This window comes from Macaca nemestrina, chromosome 4 (assembly GCF_043159975.1).
Source record: "Macaca nemestrina isolate mMacNem1 chromosome 4, mMacNem.hap1, whole genome shotgun sequence".
NCBI lineage: Eukaryota > Metazoa > Chordata > Mammalia > Primates > Cercopithecidae > Macaca > Macaca nemestrina.
This window is the reverse complement of record NC_092128.1, coordinates 53838187-53858447: the sequence shown is the minus strand read 5'-3', so window position 1 is coordinate 53858447 and position 20261 is coordinate 53838187. Positions and strand designations below refer to the sequence as shown.

The 20261-nt window shown below is 44.2% G+C and overlaps 1 protein-coding gene across 1 annotated transcript in view; it reads right to left on the bottom strand.

Moving 5' to 3' along the window:
• Positions 1–15770: 15770 nt before the first annotated feature.
• The window catches only part of LOC105475330 (pseudouridine synthase 7), a 78282-nt gene continuing 73791 nt past the window's right edge, over positions 15771–20261 (bottom strand). Inside the window, exon 17 of the mRNA XM_011730488.3 lies at positions 15771–16218. Coding sequence (XP_011728790.1) covers positions 16199–16218 — 20 coding nt within the window. The 3' untranslated portion in view covers positions 15771–16198. The remainder of the gene's footprint in view (positions 16219–20261) is intronic.

Below are 20261 nucleotides of genomic sequence, written 5' to 3'. Positions count from 1 at the left end.
AGCTGGGTGTGGTGGTGCATACCTGTAATCCCAGCTACTCAGGAGGCTGAGGCAGGAGAATTGCTTGAACTCAGGAGGTGGAGGTTGCAATGAGCCGACATTGCCCCATTGCACTCCCAGCCTGGGTGACAGAATGAGACTCCATCTCCAAAAAAAAAAAAGAAAGAAAAGGAGGAATACATTCTAGCATCCTATAGCACAGATGGGTGACTATAGCTAACAATGTTTGTGTGTGTGTGTGTGTGTGTGTGTGTGTGTGTGTGTGTGTGTGTATATCTGTATCTTATTTATTTTTACTTATTTATTTTTTTTGAGACAGAGTCTCGCTCTGTTCCCCAGGCTGGAGTACAATGGTGCGATCTCAGCCCACTTAACCTCTGCCTCTCCCTTGAGGCAGGCTCAAGCGATTATCCTGCCTCAGCCTCCCACGTAGCTGGGATTACAGGTGCACACCACCACGCCCGGCTAATTTTGTATTTTCAGTAGAGATGGGGTTTCTCCATGTTGGTCAGGCTGGTCTCGAACTCTCAACCTCAGGTGATGCGCCCGCCTTGGCCACCCAAAGTGCTGGGATTACAGGCATGAGCTACCACACCCAGCCGTATATTTTTAAATAGCTACAAGAGAGAAATTTGAGTGTTCCCAACACAGCAATATGATAAATGCTAAAGGTGATGGATATCCCATTTACCTCAATTTGACCACTAAATATATGCATATATTGAAATATCACATGGATCCCTGTAAGTTTGTACAATTATATATCAATTAAAATTTTTTAATCTTTAGAAAAGGAAATGAGCGGCCGGGCGCGGTGGCTCAAGCCTGTAATCCCAGCACTTTGGGAGGCCGAGACAGGTGGATCACGAGGTCAGGAGATCGAGACCATCCTGGCGAACATGGTGAAAACCCATCTCTACTAAAAATACAAAAAACTAGCCGGGCGAGGTGGCGGCGCCTGTAGTCCCAGCTACTCGGGAGGCTGAGGCAGGAGAATGGCGTGAACCCGGGAGGCAGAGCTTGCAGTGAGCTGAGATGCGGCCACTGCACTCCAGCCTGGGCGACAGAGTGAGACTCCGTCTCAAAAAAAAAAAAAAAAGAAAAGGAAATGAGCATTTCAATATGTACATATGAAGATATGACTATGCAAGAAGGCTTAATGAAATAATCAGATACTTGCATCTTCACATAGCATCATAATAAATGTGCCAGCTATAAGCACAGAGTAATACAGGTATATTGTTTAGTAGTGAGTCAATTATCCCACATGGTAGTAATACAGATGTTATGACTGTCTGCAATGGTGGAAAATTCTTGGTAAAGTTCAAGACATCATAAAGTCAAATTCTCTTTTCATATATATAATTGTATTCTTGGAAAAATCAGAGTACGTTAACAATGTGCAAAAGATACTTGTGTACCTGTATTACAGATGTCTTTTTTTTTTTTTTTTTTGAGTCGTGGTCTCACTCTGTCACCCAGGCTGTAGTGCAATGGTGTGACCACAGTTCCCTGTAACCTTGACCTCCCAGACTCAAGTGATCCTCCTCACGCAGCCTTCTGAGTAGCTAGGACTACAGGTTCATGACCACCACGCCCGATTAATTTTTTATATTTATTTTTATTTGTAGAGATAAGGTCTCTCCCTATGTTGGCCAGGCTGGTCTTCAACTCTTGGGCTCAAGCAATCCTCCCGACTCAGCCTCCCAAAGTGTGGGATTACAAGTATGAGCCACTATGCCCTGCCTGCAGCTGTCTTATATATTTGATTTCCACCCATTAAAATGCCAGTAGTGCTGACCAATCACTGTGACAATCAATAATACTCTCTCCAACCACATTTTCTTCTTCTTCTTCTTTTAATTTTAGACAGAGTCTCACTATGTCACCCAGGCTGGAGTGCAGTGGCATGATCTCAGCTCACTGCAACCTCTGCCTCCTGGGTTCAATCGATTCTCCTGCCTCAGCCTCCTGAGTAGCTGGGATTACAGGCACGCACCACCATGTCTAGCTAATTTTTGTATTTTTAGTAGAGACGGGGTTTCACCATGTTGGTCAGGCTGGTCTCGAACTCCTGACCTCGTAATCTGCCTGCTTAGGCCTCCCAAAGTGCTGGGATTACAGGCGTGAGCCACCACGCCCAACCCCTAACCACATTTTCAAAATGCTGAGAGTGCAGTGAGAACCTGGGTAGAGAAGAAAGAGCACTGACATAGGAGTCAGACAGGACACAGCTGTTCACTCTAGCCCAATTACTTTACTGTTCTGGGTTTCATTTCCCTCATCTGAAAAATGTAGAACTTGGTCTGTGTAATCACTAAGATCTATTTGATGCTTACATGTACACTGATAGCATCATAGATATATATTTATATATATTATATTTATTATATATATATATTTTATATATATATATATTTTATAAATATATATATATATTTTTTTTGAGAAATAGAGATGACATCTTACTGTGTTGCCCAGGCTGGTGTTGAATTTCTGGGCTCAAGCAATCCTCCTGCCTTGGCCTCACACAGTGCTGGGATTACAGGTGTAAGCCACTGCACCTGGCCCTGTATCTTTCCTATTGCTAGTTGATGAAACAATAACTGCTAAAAGGTATACAGCCATATCTCCCTCTGCTGCCTGAGTGACATGTCATAAATGCAAACAGAAGATTTTTAATGTTTTCAGTGCAAGAGCTGTCATCTTTTAGGATTTATTGACCACACACAACATGTTGCCAATTGATAAATGTAGACAGCCTTTGTTTCAAAGCTTGGTTACCATCTTCATTTTCACAAATAGATACATATCTATCACAACAAAGTCTCTATATTCACATACTCATTATCTAAATTAAATTTAGCAAAGCAGATCAGACTGCACATGAAACTGACATACTGTGTTGATCAAGGGCTTTTGGCTGGAATTATTTGGCTCATTCTGTCAGTCATCTCCAGGGGATAATTATCTCCAAAGAGGGAATTTCCTGTTGGAGTTAACAGACTTTCAAGAAGTATTCAGCAGATCATTAATCTTTTAATGGCTAAACCGTGAAAAAAATCAGTTAATATTAAATAGTTTTAAAATACTAATCTTACCCCAGCTTCAGACTTCCTACAGTGTGCTATGGACTGAATGCTTGTGTTCTCCAAACTCATATGTTGCAATCTTAATCCCCAGTGTAATGGTGTTTGAAGATGGGGCCTTTGGGAGGTAATTCGGTCATGAGGATGCAGCCCACATGATGGGACTAGTGCCCTTATAAGAAGAGCCATGAGAGAGCTTGCTTTCTGTCTCTCTGCCATCTGAACACACAGTAAGAATATGGCCACCTGGGCCAGGCACAGTGGCTTACGTCTGTAATCCCGGCACTTTGCGGATCAACTGAGGCCAGGAGTGTGAGACCAGCCTGGTCAACATGGAGAAACCCTGTCTGTACTAAAAATACAAAAATCAGTCGGGCGTGGTGGCACACGCCTGTAATTCCAGCTACTCTGGAAGCTGAGGCAGGAGAATCACTTGAACCCAGGGGGTGGAGATTGCAGTGAGCCAAGACACTCTGTCTCGAAAACAAACAAAACTCAACTAAACAAACAAACAAAACAAACATTTAAGCTCACACCTGAATTTAAGCGAACGAAGTGACTTCGGACAGCCCCTAGATAACCCCAGGATGTGGGCTGGCTGCCAGGAGAACCAGTTATGTGACTAAAAGGCTGAAACTTTCAGCATGCCCCGCCCTATGCCCAAAGGAGAGGAGCCAATGATTTAATCAATCATGCTACAGGAAACCCCCAAAGTATTGAATTCTGAAAGTTTCTGAGCTGGTGAACACATTGAGGTGCTAGGAAGGTGTTCCACCTGGAGGGGGCATGGAGCACCTTCCCCCCAGTCTTGTCCTATGCATTTATTTAGTTGGCTGTTTCTGAGTTGCACCTTTTTTTTTTTTTTTTTTTTTGAGATGGAGTCTTGCTCTGTCACCCAGGCTGGAGTGCAGTGGCCGGATCTCAGCTCACTGCAAGCTCCGCCTCCCGGGTTTACGCCATTCTCCTGCCTCAGCCTCCCGAGTAGCTGGGACTACAGGCGCCCGCCACCTCGCCCGGCTAGTTTTTTTGTATTTTTTAGTAGAGACGGGGTTTCACCGTGTTAGCCGGGATGGTCTCTCGATCTCCTGACCTCGTGATCCGCCCGTCTCGGCCTCCCAAAGTGCTGGGATTACAGGCTTGAGCCACCGCGCCCGGCCATGAGTTGCGCCTTTTATAATAAACTGGTAAATGTAAGTAAAGTGTTTCCCTGAGTTCTGCAAGCCATTCTAGCAAATTGTCAAACCCATGGATGTCATAGGAAGCTGTGATGTGCAGCAAGTTGGTCAGAAGTGTGGGAGGTCTGGGCTTGCCGTTAGCATCTGAAATCGGGGCAGTTGTGTGAGACTGAACTCTTTAATTTGTGAGTTCTGACATTAACTACAGGTGGATAGAGTCAGAATTGCATTACATTGGAGGACAGCTAGCTGGTCAGAGATTGGCTGGTGTGGAAAAAGACGCACAAATTTGATGTCAGGAGTGTTGTGTACATTTAGGGAACTAGTGTCTCCCCAGAATATTTAAATGTTATCATAGCCTTCTCACTAGAAAGTAAGTCCATGAGGGGGGTTTTGCTGTGTTCATTGAGTATTCCCATTCCCAAGAACAGTTCCTAGCATGTAATAGGTGCTGAGCAAACATTTGTTGAATGAATGAATAAATCCTAAAAGAGGAAAACCAAAGAAATATCATAAAAACTGTGAATATGCAAACATGATTATTATAGAACTAGTGTGCTGGAACAGATTAAAATACACATATGTAACCCTAGTTTATATTTTTTTGACATCCTGATTCATAAAACCCTACTTCGTGAATAGTTGGGCAATCAAAGGAGAACCTTCCTAATACCAATATCTAATGTATCCTTTTTTATTTCTATCATTAATCATATTGTTGTACTTTACTTTTTTCTTTCTTTTTTTTTTGAGATGGAATTTCAGGCCGGGCGCGGTGGCTCAAGCCTGTAATCCCAGCACTTTGGGAGGCCGAGACGGGCGGATCACGAGGTCAGGAGATCGAGACCATCCTGGCTAACACGGTGAAACCCCGTCTCTACTAAAAAATACAGAAAACTAGCCGGGCGCGGTGGCGGGCGCCTGTAGTCCCAACTACTCGGGAGGCTGAGGCAGGAGAATGGCGTGAACCCGGGAGGCGGAGCTTGCAGTGAGCTGAGATCTGGCCACTGCACTCCAGCCTGGGCGACAGAGCGAGACTCCGTCTCAAAAAAAAAAAAAAAAAGAGATGGAATTTCACTCTGTCACCCCAGGCTGGACTGCAGTGGTGTGATCTCGGCCCACTGCAACCGCTGCCCCCCAGGTTCAAGCGATTCTCCCACCTCAGCCTCCCGAGTAGCTGGGATTACAGATGCATGCCACCACAACTGGCTAATTTTTGTATTTTTAGTAGAGACGGGCTTGGTCAGGCTGGTCTCAAACTCCTGACCCCAGGTGATCCGTCCACCTCAGCCTCCCAAAGTGCTGGGATTACAGGTATGAGCCACCGCATCCAGCCTTTTCTGTTTTTTGTTTGTTTGTTTTTCCTGAGACAAGGTTGATACAGTTTGGCTGTGTCCCCACCCAAATCTAATTTAAAATTGTAGCTCCCATAATCCCCACGTGTTACGGGAGGGAGCCGGTAGGAGGTAATTGAATCATGGGTGTGGTTACCCCCATGCTGCCGTTCTCACTCATGACAGTGAGTGAGTTCTCACAAGATCTGATTTTTTTTTTTTTTTTTTTTTTTTTTTTTTTTTTGAGACACAGTCTTGCTCTGTCGCCCAGGCTGGAGTGCAGTGGCGCAATCTCAGCTCACTGCAACCTCTGCCTCCAGGGTTCAAGAAATTCTCCTGCCTCAGACTCCCAAGTAGCTGGGATTACAGGCACGCACCACCATGTCCGGCTAATTATTTTATATTTTTAGTAGAGATGGGGTTTCACCATGTTGGTCAGTCTGGTCTCAAACTCCTGAGCTCAAATGATCCACTCGCCTTGGCCTCCCAAAGTGGTGGGATTACAGGTGTGAGCCACCATGCCCAGCTGATCTGATGGTTTTATAAGGGGCTTTTCCCTCTTTTGCTTGGCACTTCTCCTTCTTGCCATCATGTGAAGAAGGACGTGTTTGCTTCCCCTTCTGCCATGATTGTAAGTTTCCTGAGGCCTTCCCAGCCATGTGGAACTGTGAGTCAATTAAACTTCTTTCCTCTATCAATTACTCAGTCTTGGGCAGTTCTTTATAGCAGCGTGAGACAGACTAATGTAAAGGTCCGGCTCTGTCACTCAGGCTGGAGGATTGCAGTGGCATGATTTCAGCCCACTGCAGCCTTGACCTCCTGGGTTCAAGGATCCTCCCACCTCAGCCTCCAAAGTAGCTGGAACTACAGACATGTGCCACTATGCCTGTGTCGTCCAGGTTGGTCTCAAACTCCTGGGCTCAAGCGATCCTCCCTCCTCAGCCTCCAAAATGTTGGGATTACAGGTGTGAGCCACTGTACTTCAATTTCTAGTTCCTACTCCCATGTCATCTTCCTTTTTGGGATTTGTTTAGATTTTTTTTTTTCCGGAAAATCCCCCTAAAAATTTCTCATGAAGGATTAGACTTTTTTGAATATCTTTATGTCTGAAAATATCTTTACTTTATCTTCACATTTGATGGATGCCTTAGTTAAGCATAGCATTTTAGGTCTAACACTTTTCTCCTCCATCTTTGAAGATGTTTTTCCAATTCCTTCTGGCACTTGGTGATGAGAAATATGAAAGTAGTCTGAATTTGGATACTTTGCAAGTGACATGGTTTTTCAACTCCCACTACTGAAGACTTTTGGATTTCTGAAATCTCACTAGAATGTGTGGACGTTTTTAATTAGTCCTGTTTGATACTTGCTGGGTTATTTTTGCCTAAGTTAGGGAAAATTTTCTTTTGTTATTTATTTTCCCACTCTGTTGTCTTTGTTCTCTTCTTCTTTACCTTCTTTACCTTAAGATATCTTCCATCTGCTATCTTTCTGATTTATGTTCTGAGATACTTCCTCTACTGTGTCCTCTCAATTATTTGGTTCACAGCTAATCCCCTTGATCATTTTCCCAATCCTTTACAGTATTTTGGCAATCGCTCATTCAGTTGTCTGATTAATGTCCTTTCACTGAAGACTTTTTGCACTATGCCATGTATCTTAACACTAATACATGGCATAGTACATTTGCATTCTGCCATAGTATACCATGTACACTAATTAGGACAATTTGAAATTCTCTTGTTTTCAGAGGTATTGCTCTTTCTGATGGGGGTCTATTTTTCAGTTAGTTCATCTCGGTCCTTTATTTTTGTTTTTGTTTTGTTTTGTTTTGTTTTGTAGTTTGTTTGTTTGTTTTTTTGAGACAGGGTCTCACTTCTCTTGCCCAGGCTGAAGTGCAGTGGTGTGAACACAGCTCACAGCAGCCTCAACTTCCCAGGCTCAGATGATTCTCCCACCTCAGCCTCCCAAGTAGTTGGGACCACAGACATGTGCCACCATACTTGGCTAATTTTTTTTTTTTTTTTTTTTTTTTAGTAGAGACAAGGTTTCACCCTGTTGGCCAGGCTGGTCTTGAACTCCCAGGCTCAAGAGCTCCACCTGCCTCAGCCTCCCAAAGTGAGCCACCATGCCCACCCGGTCCTTTTCTTCCATGCTTCTGTGGCCTTTCCACCTGTTTAGCAATCTCTGACATTCACTCATAAGTAGGAGCAAAGCCCTCCATTGGTTAGTCTGGGCTGAGATGGGCTTGTGTGTTTCTGTATCAGTGATCTGTTTTCCAGCAGGCCTCTCCCTGAGGGGAGAGCTGGCAGCTTCCATGTAAGTGGCAGGGCATACTTCATTAAATAAAAGATGTGTGGGTGAGCAGTCTGGGGAACCCCACAATTGCTAAATTCAGGAGGGTTGTATTTCCAATGGAACAGGTTTTGTGTGTTTCTCTCCTAGGCAGAGCTGCCTGTCCTGCTCCCAACCCACATCTGCCATGGAGTTCTAAAGGCAGCGCAAGCTCTGCTCTCCTTTACCTGGGCATGAAGCACTTCATTGGGTGCCCTCCTTGGGCTGCCTGTCCACTTACTTTAGAAAACTGTTCATGCGCTTTATCCTGAGGGCAAAACACTCAAAACAGTGCCTAGTGCTTTGCAATGTGCTCAACAAATATTCGTTGAATGAATCATGGTGGAAGAGGAGAAGAGGAGGGAGCTGATAGTCCCTGTCATTCCAAGCATGCTTCCTTAATGAATTACCCTAAAGATGGCTTCCTGGCACAGCCCTGCTCTTTTTGTTGACCATGGGTTCGCCAGTTGCCAGGATTTCCTTCATTACATACCATGCGTTGGGCTAAGTGCAACTTCCTCTTCTTTTTCTCCATTGATAGGATTCAACCTGCTGGCTCTTTCCTATAATTCCATAATTCATTGAGACCTTGGGAAGGAAAGAAGATGGAGGTGTGTGTTTAGTCTGCCAACTTTTTTTTTTTTTTTTTTTTTTTTTGAGATGGAGTCTTGCTCTGTCTCCAGGCTGGAGTGCAGTGGCACGATCTCAGCTCACTGCAACCTCTGCCTCCCAGGTTCAAGCGATTCTCCTGCCTCAGCTGGAGTTACAAGCACGCACCACTGCACCCAGCTAATTTTTGTATTTTTAGTAGAGACGGGGTTTCGCCGTGCTGGCCAGGCTGAACTCCTGACCTCAGGTCCTGCCTCGACCTCTTAAAGTGATGAGATTGCAGGAGTGAGCCACTGCACATGGCATAGTCTGCCACCTTGAATCAGAAATATATCTGAAAGTGTAGCTACCAAAAAAATAATTTTTTTTGTTTGAGACGGATTTTTGCTCTTGTTGCCCAGGCTAGAGTGCAATGGTGTGATCTCGGCTCACCGCAACCTCCGCCTCCCAGGTTCCAGTGATTCTCCTGCCTCAGCTTCGCTAGTAACTGGGATTACAGGCGTGCACCACCACACCCGGCTAATTTTGTATTTTTAGCAGAGACAGGGTTTCTCCATGTTAATCAGGCTGGTCTCCAACTCCTGACCTCAGGTGATCCACCAGCCTTGGCCTCCCAACGTGCTGGTATTACAGGCATGAGCCACCACGCCCAGCCCCCCAAAAATGTATTTTAAAACATCTGTTGGCTGGGTGCAGTGGCTCACACCTGTAATCCCAGCACTTCAGGAGCCTGAGGTGGGCGGATCACCTGAGGTCAGGAGTTCAAGACCAGTCTGGCCAACATATTGAAACTCTGTCTCTACTCAAAATACAAAAATTAGCTGGGCATGGTGTTGGGGGCCTTTACTCCCAGCTACTCGAGAGGCTGAGGCATGAGAATCACTTTAATACGGGAGGCAGAGTTTGCAGTGAGCCAAGATCGCACCACTGTACTCCAGCCTGGGTGACAGAGACAGACTCCGTCTGAAAAACAAAACACAAAAACAAAAACATCTCTTGAACCCTCAAAAGATTTTTCTATTATATGTTAATATTTTATATAGGAATTAGAAAAATAATGACATAAGTTAATTGAATACTTGCTCAGGCGATTAGTGGGAAATGAGTTTTAAAAATAAAGATTTATTTGCCTATGTTTTAAATAGAATCACAAATTTTCTCTTTTTTTCAAGGACAGGGTCTCACTCTGTTGCCGAGGCTGGAATGCAGTGGCACAATCATAGCTTACTATAGCCTTACACTCCTGGGCTCAAGTGATCCTCCAGACTCAGCCTCCTGAGTAGGTGAGACTACAGGCATGTGCCACCATGCCTGGCTGGCTTATTTATGCATTTTTGTATTTCTTTATTTATTTATTAGAGACAGGGTCTTGCCATGTTGCCCAGGCAGGTCTCGAACTCCTGGCCATAAGTGATCCTCCCACCTTGACCTCCCAAAGTGCTAAGATTGCAGGTGTACACCACAATGCCTGTCCTAGAATCACAGTTTTCTTTTTTTTTTTTTTTAATCTTTTAAGACAATCTCGCTCTGTCACCCAGGCTGGAATGCAGTGGTGGCAATCTTGACTTACTGCAGCCTCTGCCTCCGCGGTTCCAGCGATTCTCCTGCCTCAACCTCCCAAGTAGCTGGAATTACAGGCGTGTGCCACCACGCCCAGCTAATTTTGGTATTTTTAGCAGAGACGGAGTTTCACCACGTTGGCCAGGCTGGTCTCAAACTCCTGACCTCAAGTGATCCACCTGCCTTGGCCTCCCAAATTGCTGGGATTACAGGCATGAGCCACCATGCCCAGCCATACAAAATTTTATTTATAGATTCAAAGAGTCATCAATCTTTATTGAAGAAAATTAGTAATTATGAATAGATGAAATTTCAAGATTACTGAGGAAAAATAGTTTCATCACTTGAATATAAACATTTGAAATAAATCTAGCTTTTATTTAATTAATTAATATTTTTTGGAGACAGAGTCTCACTCTGTCGCCCAGGCTGGAGTGCAGTGGCGCAATCTCGGCTTACTGTAACCTTCACCTGTAGGGTTCAAGCAATTCTCCGGCCTCCCAAAGTGCTGGGATTACAGGTGTGAGCCACCGCGGAAGTTTCTCACTCTTATGCTTGTCCATGCCCAGCCTTTAGCCATTCATCAGTTACCATGTAAATAATGCTGCCCGCATATGGCTCTGCTCCAGGTAAACTGACCTCATCTATGATTCTGTTTATTCTCCTGTCTCTCCAGATTTTGAGGTGATGCTTTGCCCTGCAACCTCAACTCTCTCATGGGTCCAAGAAAAATTGTTAAAGTCATTGATTTTCAGTTTTTCAGTTTTCTTACTGTAAAGACATGAGTGGCAAATTCTAAGCTCTTTGCATGTCATAAATGAAACTGGAATGTATTGTTTTCAAATATATATGTAATTATATTTAATTAGTCTCTTCTAATTGGAATAAATGTCATAATGCTAATGCTTTTCAGTCATCATTATAGTAATCCTAAACCTCCTAAAATATCTTGTCAAGAGTTTGATGTGATTTCTAATTTTTTCTCTATGTTTATGTGTTTCTGTATCTATATGTATTAATATATATACACACATATATATACATATGTGGATATATATCTATAGATCTATGTGTGCACATATATACATATCTGTATGTGTGTGTATAAATCCACACATACATTTTTTACATGGGTGTGATGTGTGTATAATGCTATGCTGTAACTTCTTTTTCTGTTTAATATTCTCTATACTGCCTTTTCCTTTAAAAAGTAGATTTAGGGCAGGTGCAGTGGCTTGTGCCTGTAATCCCAGCACTTTGGGAGGCCAAGGCAGGTGGATCACTGAGGCCAGAAGTTTGAGACCAGCCTGGCCAACATGGTGAAACCCCGTCTCTACCAGAAATTCAAAAAAAATTAGCCAGGTGCAGTGGTGCATACCTGTAATCCCAGCTACTTGTGAGGCTGAGGCAGGAGAATCGCTTGAACCTGGGAAGTGGAGGTTGCAGTGAGCCGAGATCACACCACTGCACTCCAGCCTGGGCTACAGAAAGTCTTCCTCTAAAAAAAAAAATTAAGAAAATTAGCACAGTACAGTATGCACCTGTCATCCTAGCTACTCAGGAGGCTGAGGCAGAAGAATCACCTGAATCCAGGAGGTGGAAGTTGCAATGAGCTGAGATCGCACCACTGCATTCCAGCCTGGGCGACAGAGTGAGACTCCGTCTCAAAAAAATGAAAATGAAAATGAAAATGAAAATAAAAATAAAAAGTGGCAGGCACCTGTAGTCCCAGCTAGTCGGGAGGCTGAGGCAGGAGAATTGCTTGAATCTAGGAGGCAGAAGTTGCAGTGAGTGAAGATCATGCCACTGCACTCCAGCCTGGGCAACAGAGTGAGACTCTGTCTCAAAAAAAAAAAAAAAAAAAAAAAAAGAGTGAGAAACTCCTGGGGGTTGGAGTTTTAGTGGGTTTTACTTCTAGGAACCCAACCAGATTCTTACTATAAAGAATCAGGAAGGAACACTTGTTTCTGCTAGTGTAAGAGGAAAATTAACCATTCTAAAATATGTCAGTGTTCTCTATATCAAAGGCCTAGTCAGCAGGGCAAAAATGTTATCAGAGCCTTATCTGACTTGGGGAAGTTACTCAAATTCAGCCCCACTAGCCTTTCTGTCTCACCTAAGGAGGAAAAAAGTCACAGCCCAGAGATACAAGCCTGAGCCTTATTTATTTATTTTAGTTATTATTATTATTATTTTTTGAGACAGAGTCTCGCTCTGTTGCCAGGCTGGAGTGCAGTGGTGCGATCTCGGCTCACTGCAACCTCTGCCTCCCAGGTTCAAGTGATTCTCCTGCCTCAGCCTCCCTAGTAGCTGGGACTACAGGCGCCTGCCACCACACCCAGCTAATTTTTGTATTTTTAGTAGAGACGGGGTTTCACCATATTGGCCAGGATGGTCTCGATCTCTTGACCCTGTGATTCACCCACTTCGGCCTCCCAAAGTGCTGGGATTACAGGCATGAGTCAATGCACCCAGCCATGCCTGAGCTTTAATAATAGAATTACAGAATGATTTGTATTTCCCTTATGTACCTTACCACCACATCAACATGGCTCCAGTATAATAACAATGAATTACAGCTGAAGGAACTGTGATTCCAGTATAGTAATAATAGATTACAGCTGAAGGAGCTGCAAGGTAATGATTCCATTTAAGGAGTTTTTAGAGGAACACAAAGATAACACGAGAGACAAAAACTAGGACACTGGAATAAATTAAAGCCTCCAACACCTACAGCAACAAATTTAAACGCAGTCCAACTCCTAGCCAGATTAACACAAAACCTCACACTATCTGCCTACTTATCTCAGTTCCTCTTACCTGATAAATAATGCCCATATTTTTACAAAAAATCACATGGCATACTATGTTTTCAGGCAAGAAAAAAAAAAAAAAAGCAAGCATCAGACCAGACTCAGCTAGGTCACAGATTTTGGAACCGAGAATAACTATAATTAATATGTTAAGGGGCCTCATGGAAAAAGTAGATTACATGCAAGAACAGATGCATAATGTATGCAGAGAGATGGAAACCCTAAGAAACAATAAAGGGAAATGCTAGAAATTTTAAAAATAACACCATAACAAAAATGAGGAATGTCAGTGGACTAGACACAACCAGTGAGCTTCAAGATATATTAACTGAAACTTCACAAATTCAAATACAAAGAAAAAAAAATAACAAAAAAAAACCCAAGAAAACCTGAATGGAATGTCCAAGAACTGTGGGACAATATGAAAAAGTGTGACATACATGTTTTGGAAAACCAGAAGAATAGAGAACAGAAGAAATATTTGAATAATGACTACAAATTTTCCCAAAATTAATGACAGACATCAAATCACATCCAGTGTCTTAGTCATTTTTGTGCAGCTATAAAAGAATATCCGAGACTGCTTAATTTATAATGGATAGAAATTTATTTTCACAGTTTTAGAGGCTGGGACATTCAAGATCAAAGAGCTGGCAACTGGCAAGGGCCTTCTTGTTAGGTTATCCCATGGCAGAAGGTGGGAGGGCAAGAGAGGATGAGAGAGAGAATGCAGGAGAAACCCAGATTCCTCTTTTTATAAGGAATTCACTCAGATGGTAACCAATCCACTCCACAGGTAATGGCCCTGCCGCTGTGACCTAAACACCTCTTGAAAGTTAAAGTCCCACCTCCTAACACTGCCACATTGGGGATCAAGTTTCCAATACATGAATTTTGGGGGACCCATTCAAACCACTGTATCCAGAATCCCTAGAGAATATTAAGCAGGATAAATATTATAAAAACTATGTTTTAGCATATCATATTCAAATTGCAGAAAATCGAAGATAAAATCTTGAAAGAAGCCAGGAAAAAACACCTTACCCATAGAGGAACAAGCACAAGAATTACACTGGTCTTCTCATCAGAAACCATGAAAATATAGAGAGTGGAGTGAAATATTTAAAGTATTGAAAGAAAAAACCCACCAACTTAGAATTCTCTACATCCAGTGAAATTATCTTGCAAAAGCGAAGGAGAAAGAGACTTTTTCAAAAAACAAAAACTGAGGGAATTTATTGCCAGCAGACCTGCCTTGCAAAAAGTGTTAAAAGAAGTTCCTCAGTGAAAAGGAAAATGATGTAGGTCAGAAACGCTCATGCACATCAAGAAAAGAAGAGAATCTGAGAAGGAATAAAAATAACCTTTTACTTTTCTTATTAACTGAGCTAATAGATGACCATTCAAAGTAATAATAGCATGAAGGAATTGCGTGATTATAGCCTGGAAACGTGTAATCAATGAAATCCATGTTTCTTTGCTTTAGAAAGCCAGTAGAAAGGAGTTGCAAATACTGTCTTTGTTTGTTTGTTTTTATTTTTTGTTTTTTAGACAGAATCTCATTCTGTCACCCAGGCTGGAGTACAATGGTGCGATCCCAACTTGGGGTGCCTCCCAGGTAGCAGGAAATACAGGCACCCGCCACTGCGCCTGTCTAATTTTTGTGTTTTAGTAGAGACGAGATTTCACCATGTTGGCCAGGTTGGTCTTGAACTCCTGACCTCAAGTGATCCGCTCACCTTGGCCTCCCAAAGTGCTGGGATTATAAGCATGAGCCACTGCGCCTGGCCAGCAAATACTGTTATAAAGTATCTGTACTATCCATGAAGGACCTGTACTACTCATGAAGCAGTATGGTGTTATTTGAAAGTGGACTTGGCCGGGTGCGGTGGCTCAAGCCTATAATCCCAGCACTTAGGGAGGCCGAGACGGGCGGATCACGAGGTCAGGAGATCGAGACCATCCTGGCTAACACGGTGAAACCCCGTCTCTACTAAAAAAGTACAAAAAACTAGCCAGGCGAGGTGGCAGGCGCCTGTAGTTCCAGCTACTCGGGAGGCTGAGGCAGGAGAATGGCGTAAACCCAGGAGGCGGAGCTTGCAGTGAGCTGAGATCTGGCCACTGCACCCCAGCCTGGGCGAGAGAGCCAGACTCCGTCTCAAAAAAAAAAAAAAAAAAAAAAGAAAGTGGACTTGGTTATAAATGTATATTGCAATTTTTTTTTTTCTGAGATGGAGTCTTGCTCTGTTGCCCAGGCTGGAGTACATTGGCACAATCTCGGCTCTTTGCAACCTCTGCCTCCTGGGTTCAAGCAATTCTCCTGCCTCAGCCTCCCAAGTAGTTGGGACTACAGGCACCCACCACCACGCCTGGCTAATTTTTGTATTTTTAGTAGAGACGGGGTTTCACCATGTTGGCCAGGCTGGTCTCAAGTTCCTGACCTCAGGTGATCCACCTGCCTTGGCCTCCCAAAGTGGTGGGATTACAGGCGTGAACCACTGCGCCTGGCCAGCAGTTTTCTAAAGTAGTGAAAAATTCATACGCTAAGAGAGGAGAGAAAATGGGTTATTGCTCCAAGCATAGATGACAACTCCTGGAAGAGTGGGCCCAAGTTCTGGAGGGAAGATGATCCTACTTGGCATCACTTCATCTTCCTACCTCTGTGGACAGCCAATCCTACCCAGATGGGACCATGTACAGCAAATCCCACCCAGATGGGACCGTGTACAGCAAATCCCACCCAGATGGGACCGTGTACAGCAAATCCCACCCAGATGGGACCGTGTACAGCAAATCCCACCCAGATGGGACCGTGTACAGCAAATCCCACCCAGATGGGACCGTGTACAGCAAATCCCACCCAGATGGGACCGTGTACAGGCTTCTTCCTTAGCCTGCAACAGTGGGAACTGATGGTGCTGTGATGGGTCCACAATGAGACATGTGCAATGGAGTTGATGACAATGTTGTTTAGGGTGATGAGGAGTTAGAGGTGATCTGATGTCCATCCCTGGAACTCCGTGTTGTCCACATGTGATGGGTGCGCTCCATGGAGTACTCTGCAACAGTTAGCATTGAGGGATTCTCTGGAGAAAGCTGAGGTCCAGAGGAGGGATGTGGATCTCTGAAGGTCTCTGAGCAACAGTCAGTGGCAGGGCCAGGACTTCAGCCTATGCATTTTGACTCCTGGTTTGATGTCCTTTCCTCTTTACCATGGCAGCCTCCAGTGCTTTATTTAATTTTGGATTTTCACTTTTTGGAGTTATCCACATCATGACTTCCTCCTAATTAATGCACAGGGGTCCTAAGAAACCAGGATGGCACAGGAAAGAAGCAGACGTTAGCTCCACTTTATTAGACAGATATTATTATTAGAAAAAAGGATCAACTAAGACTCTGTCATCTTTCCAAAGGGATAAGCTAATGGAAGGTGGCTAACTTGTTAAGTGGAATGACTCTGTGTCAGCTTGACGAGCAAGTTTTTTGGTAGTGAAACATTTCTGTCTAGGCCAAAACAGGTAGTAAGATCTTCTATGTTGAAAATTAATTTTGTAAACAGGAAGAGAGAAATGTAGAAAACAGGATGAATGTGGCTAGTAAAGAACAGGCGTGGGTGCTGGGCTAAGGAGAGTTATGTTCCCCATTTGCAGCTCTCAGAGGGTGCAGGTGGAGCTGAACTGAGCTGAAACAAAAGCGCTCCCAAGTGCGCCTGTTTTGTTGTTGCTGTTGTTGTTTGTTTGTTTGTTTTGAGACGGAGTCTCTCGGAGTCTTGCTTTGTCACCTAGTCTGGAGTGTAGTGGCGAGATCTTGGCTCACTGCAACCTCTGCCTCCCAGGTTCAAGCCACTGCGCCTGGCAGTGCCTGACTATTTTCATCCTGTAAAGTTATGGTTGTGAATTCTTGTGCTTAACCCTGAGCCCTCCCAGTCATGAAAATCCATTTCAGATTGTTACTGTGAACACTACAGCAATCTAGTTATTATGGACACCATAGAAACTTAAGTTTACAAACAAAATCTCAATAAAGAATACCTCCTGCAGACTTTAAAACCCAACCCTCAGCCGACGCGGTGGCTCACACCTGTAATCCCAGCACTTTGGGAGGCCGAGGCAGGCAGCTCACGAGGTCAAGAGATGGAGACCATCCTGGCCAACATGGTGAAATCCCGTCTCTACTAAAAATACAAAAATCTGGTGGGCGTGGTGGCATGTGCCTGTGGTCTCAGCTAGTTGGGAGGCTGAGGCAGGAGAATTGCTCGAACCTGGGAGGGGGAGGTTGTAGTGAGCCGAAATCACGCCACTGCACTCCAGCCTGGTGACAGAGTGACACTCCATCTAAAAAAACAAAACAGGCCGGGCGCGGTGGCTCAAGCCTGTAATCCCAGCACTTTGGGAGGCCGAGACGGGCGGATCACGAGATCAGGAGATCGAGACCATCCTGGCTAATACGGTGAAACCCCGTCTCTACTAAAAAATACAAAAAACTAGCCGGGCGAGGTGGCAGGCGCCTGTAGTCCCAGCTACTCGGGAGGCTGAGGCAGGAGAATGGCCGGAACCCGGGAGGCGGAGCTTGCAGTGAGCTGAGATCTGGCCACTGCACTCCAGCTTGGGCGACAGAGGAGACTCCGTCTCAAAAAAAAAAAAAAAAAAAAAAAAAACGGCCAGGCGCGGTGGCTCAAGCCTGTAATCCCAGCACTTTGGGAGGCCGAGACGGGTGGATCGCGAGGTCAGGAGATCAAGACCATCCTGGCTAACATGGTGAAACCCTGTCTCTACTAAAAAAATACAAAAAAACCTAGCCGGGCATGGTGGCGGGCGCCTGTAGTCCCAGCTACTCGGGAGGCTGAGGCAGGAGAATGGCGTAAACCCGGGAGGCAGAGCTTGCAGTGAGCTGAGATCCGGCCACTGCACTCCAGCCTGGGTGACAGAGGGAGACTCCATCTCAAAAAAAAAAAAAAAAAAAAAAAAAAAAAAAAAAAACCACACACAAAGCAAACAAAACAAAACCCCAGCCCTCAAGAAAGTAAAGATAGGCCAGGCTTAGTGGCTCAGGCCTGTAATCCCAGCACTCTAGGAGGCTGAGGCAGGCAGATGGCTTGAGCTCAGGAGTTCAAGACCAGCCTGGGCAATATGGTGAAACCCCATCTCTACAAAAAATACAAAAATTAGCCTGTAGTGGTGTGTGCCTATAGTCCCAGCTACTTTTGAGCCTGGGAGGTTGAGGCCTCAGTGATCCGTGATCTTGTTACTACACTCCAGCTGAGCAACAGTGTCTTGTCTCAAAAAGAAAAAAAAAAGAAAGAAAGTAGACAACCCAATGGGACAAAATATTTGCCAATCGTATACCTGATAAAGGATTTGTACCTAGAACATACAAAGAACTCTAGATCTCAACAACATAAAGAAAAATAGCACCCCGCAAATGGGCAAAAGATCTCAATAGACATTTCTCCAAAGAATAGACAAATGGTCAATAAGCATACAAAAAATATTCCACATTGTCATCAGGGAAATGCAAATCAAAACCACTTTATTGGCCGGGCGCGGTGGCTCAAGCCTGTAATCCCAGCACTTTGGGAGGCCGAGACGGGCGGATCACGAGGTCAGGAGATCGAGACCATCCTGGCTAACACGGTGAAACCCCATCTCTACTAAAAAATACAAAAAACTAGCCGGGCGAGGTGGCGGGCGCCTGTAGTCCCAGCTACTCGGGAGACTGAGGCAGGAGAATGGCGTGAACCCGGGAGGCGGAGCTTGCAGTGAGCTGAGATCTGGCCACTGCACTCCAGCCTGGGCGACAGAGCGAGACTCCGTCTCAAAAAAAAAACAAAAAACAAACAAACAAAAAAAACACTTTATTTTGAGAAACCACTTTATTTTCATTTGTTTAAATTTATTTTTATTTTTGTTTTTGAGATGAAGTCTTGCTCTCTCACCCAGGCTGGAGTGCAGTGACGCAGTCTTGGCTCACTGCAACCTCTGCATTCTGGGTTCAACGGTTCTCCTGTCTCAGCCTCCCAAGTAGCTGGGATTACAAGCGTGTGCCACCATGTCTGGCTGATTTTTGTATTTTTAGTAGAGATGGGGTTTCACCATGTTGGCCAGGCTGGTCTTGAACTCCTGACCTCAAGTGATCTGCCCGCCTTGACCTCCTAAAGTGCTGGGATTACAGGTGTGAGCCACCACGCCCAGCTGAGAAACCTCTTTATGCCCAAAAGGATGGCTACAATCACAAAGACAGATAACGACAAGTGTTGACGAGGATGTGGAGAAAATGGAACTGTCATACACTCCTAGTGCGAATGTAACATGGTGCAGCTACTTAGGAAAACATTTTGACAGTTCTTCAAAGATTAAACACAGTTATCGTATGACACAGAAATTCCACTCCTAGCTTTATACTCAAGAGAAATGGAGACATATGACCGTACAAAAACTCCTACCGAAATGTTTATAACAGCATTATTCATAGAAGCCAGAAGGTGGAAACAACCCAAACGTCTGTCAATTAATGAACATATATAAAATGTTGTATATTCACAGATGGAGTATTATTCACCTAAAAAAGGAATAAAGTACTTTTACATCACAAGCTGGATAAACCTTGAAAACAGCTAAATGAAAGTCAGTCCTGCATATTTATTTCATTTATATCAAATGACTAGAAGAGACCAATCAACAGAGATTGAAAGTAGCAGTTGCCAGGGGCTGGGGCTGAGGTGATAATGGGAAGTCAATGCTAATGTGTTTGAAGTTTCTTTTTGAGATGACAAAAATGTAAAAATGGGCTGGGCGCGGTGGCTCACGCCAGTAATCCCAGCACTTTGGGAGGTTGGGGCAGGCGGATCACAAGGTCGAGAGTTCAAGACCAGCCTGGCCAATATAGTGAAACCCCATCTGTACTAAAAATACAAAAATTAGCCAGGCGTGGTGGCGCACACCTGTAGTCCCAGCTATTTGGGAGGCTAAGGCAGGAGAGCCACTTGAACCTGGGAGGCAGAGGTTGTGGTGAGCTGAGATCGCATCACTCCAGCCTGGGCAACAGAGTGAGACTATCTCAAAAAAAAAAAAAAAAAAAACGTAGAAATGATTGTGATAATGGTTGCGCAACTCCAAATATACCAAAATCCTTTGTACACTTAAATGAGTGAATTGTATGGTATGTAAATTATACCTCAATAAAGCTATCATTAAAAAAACCAAAACATAACCTCAGCCCTGCCTAATCACCTTGCCATCCTGTACAACCTGAGTTCTCAGCTTCATGTGCTAACTGTTCTCACAATTTTTTTTTTTTTTGCTTCTGGCTCTATCCTTATTCTCATCTCCCAAACCTCAATTTGTATTC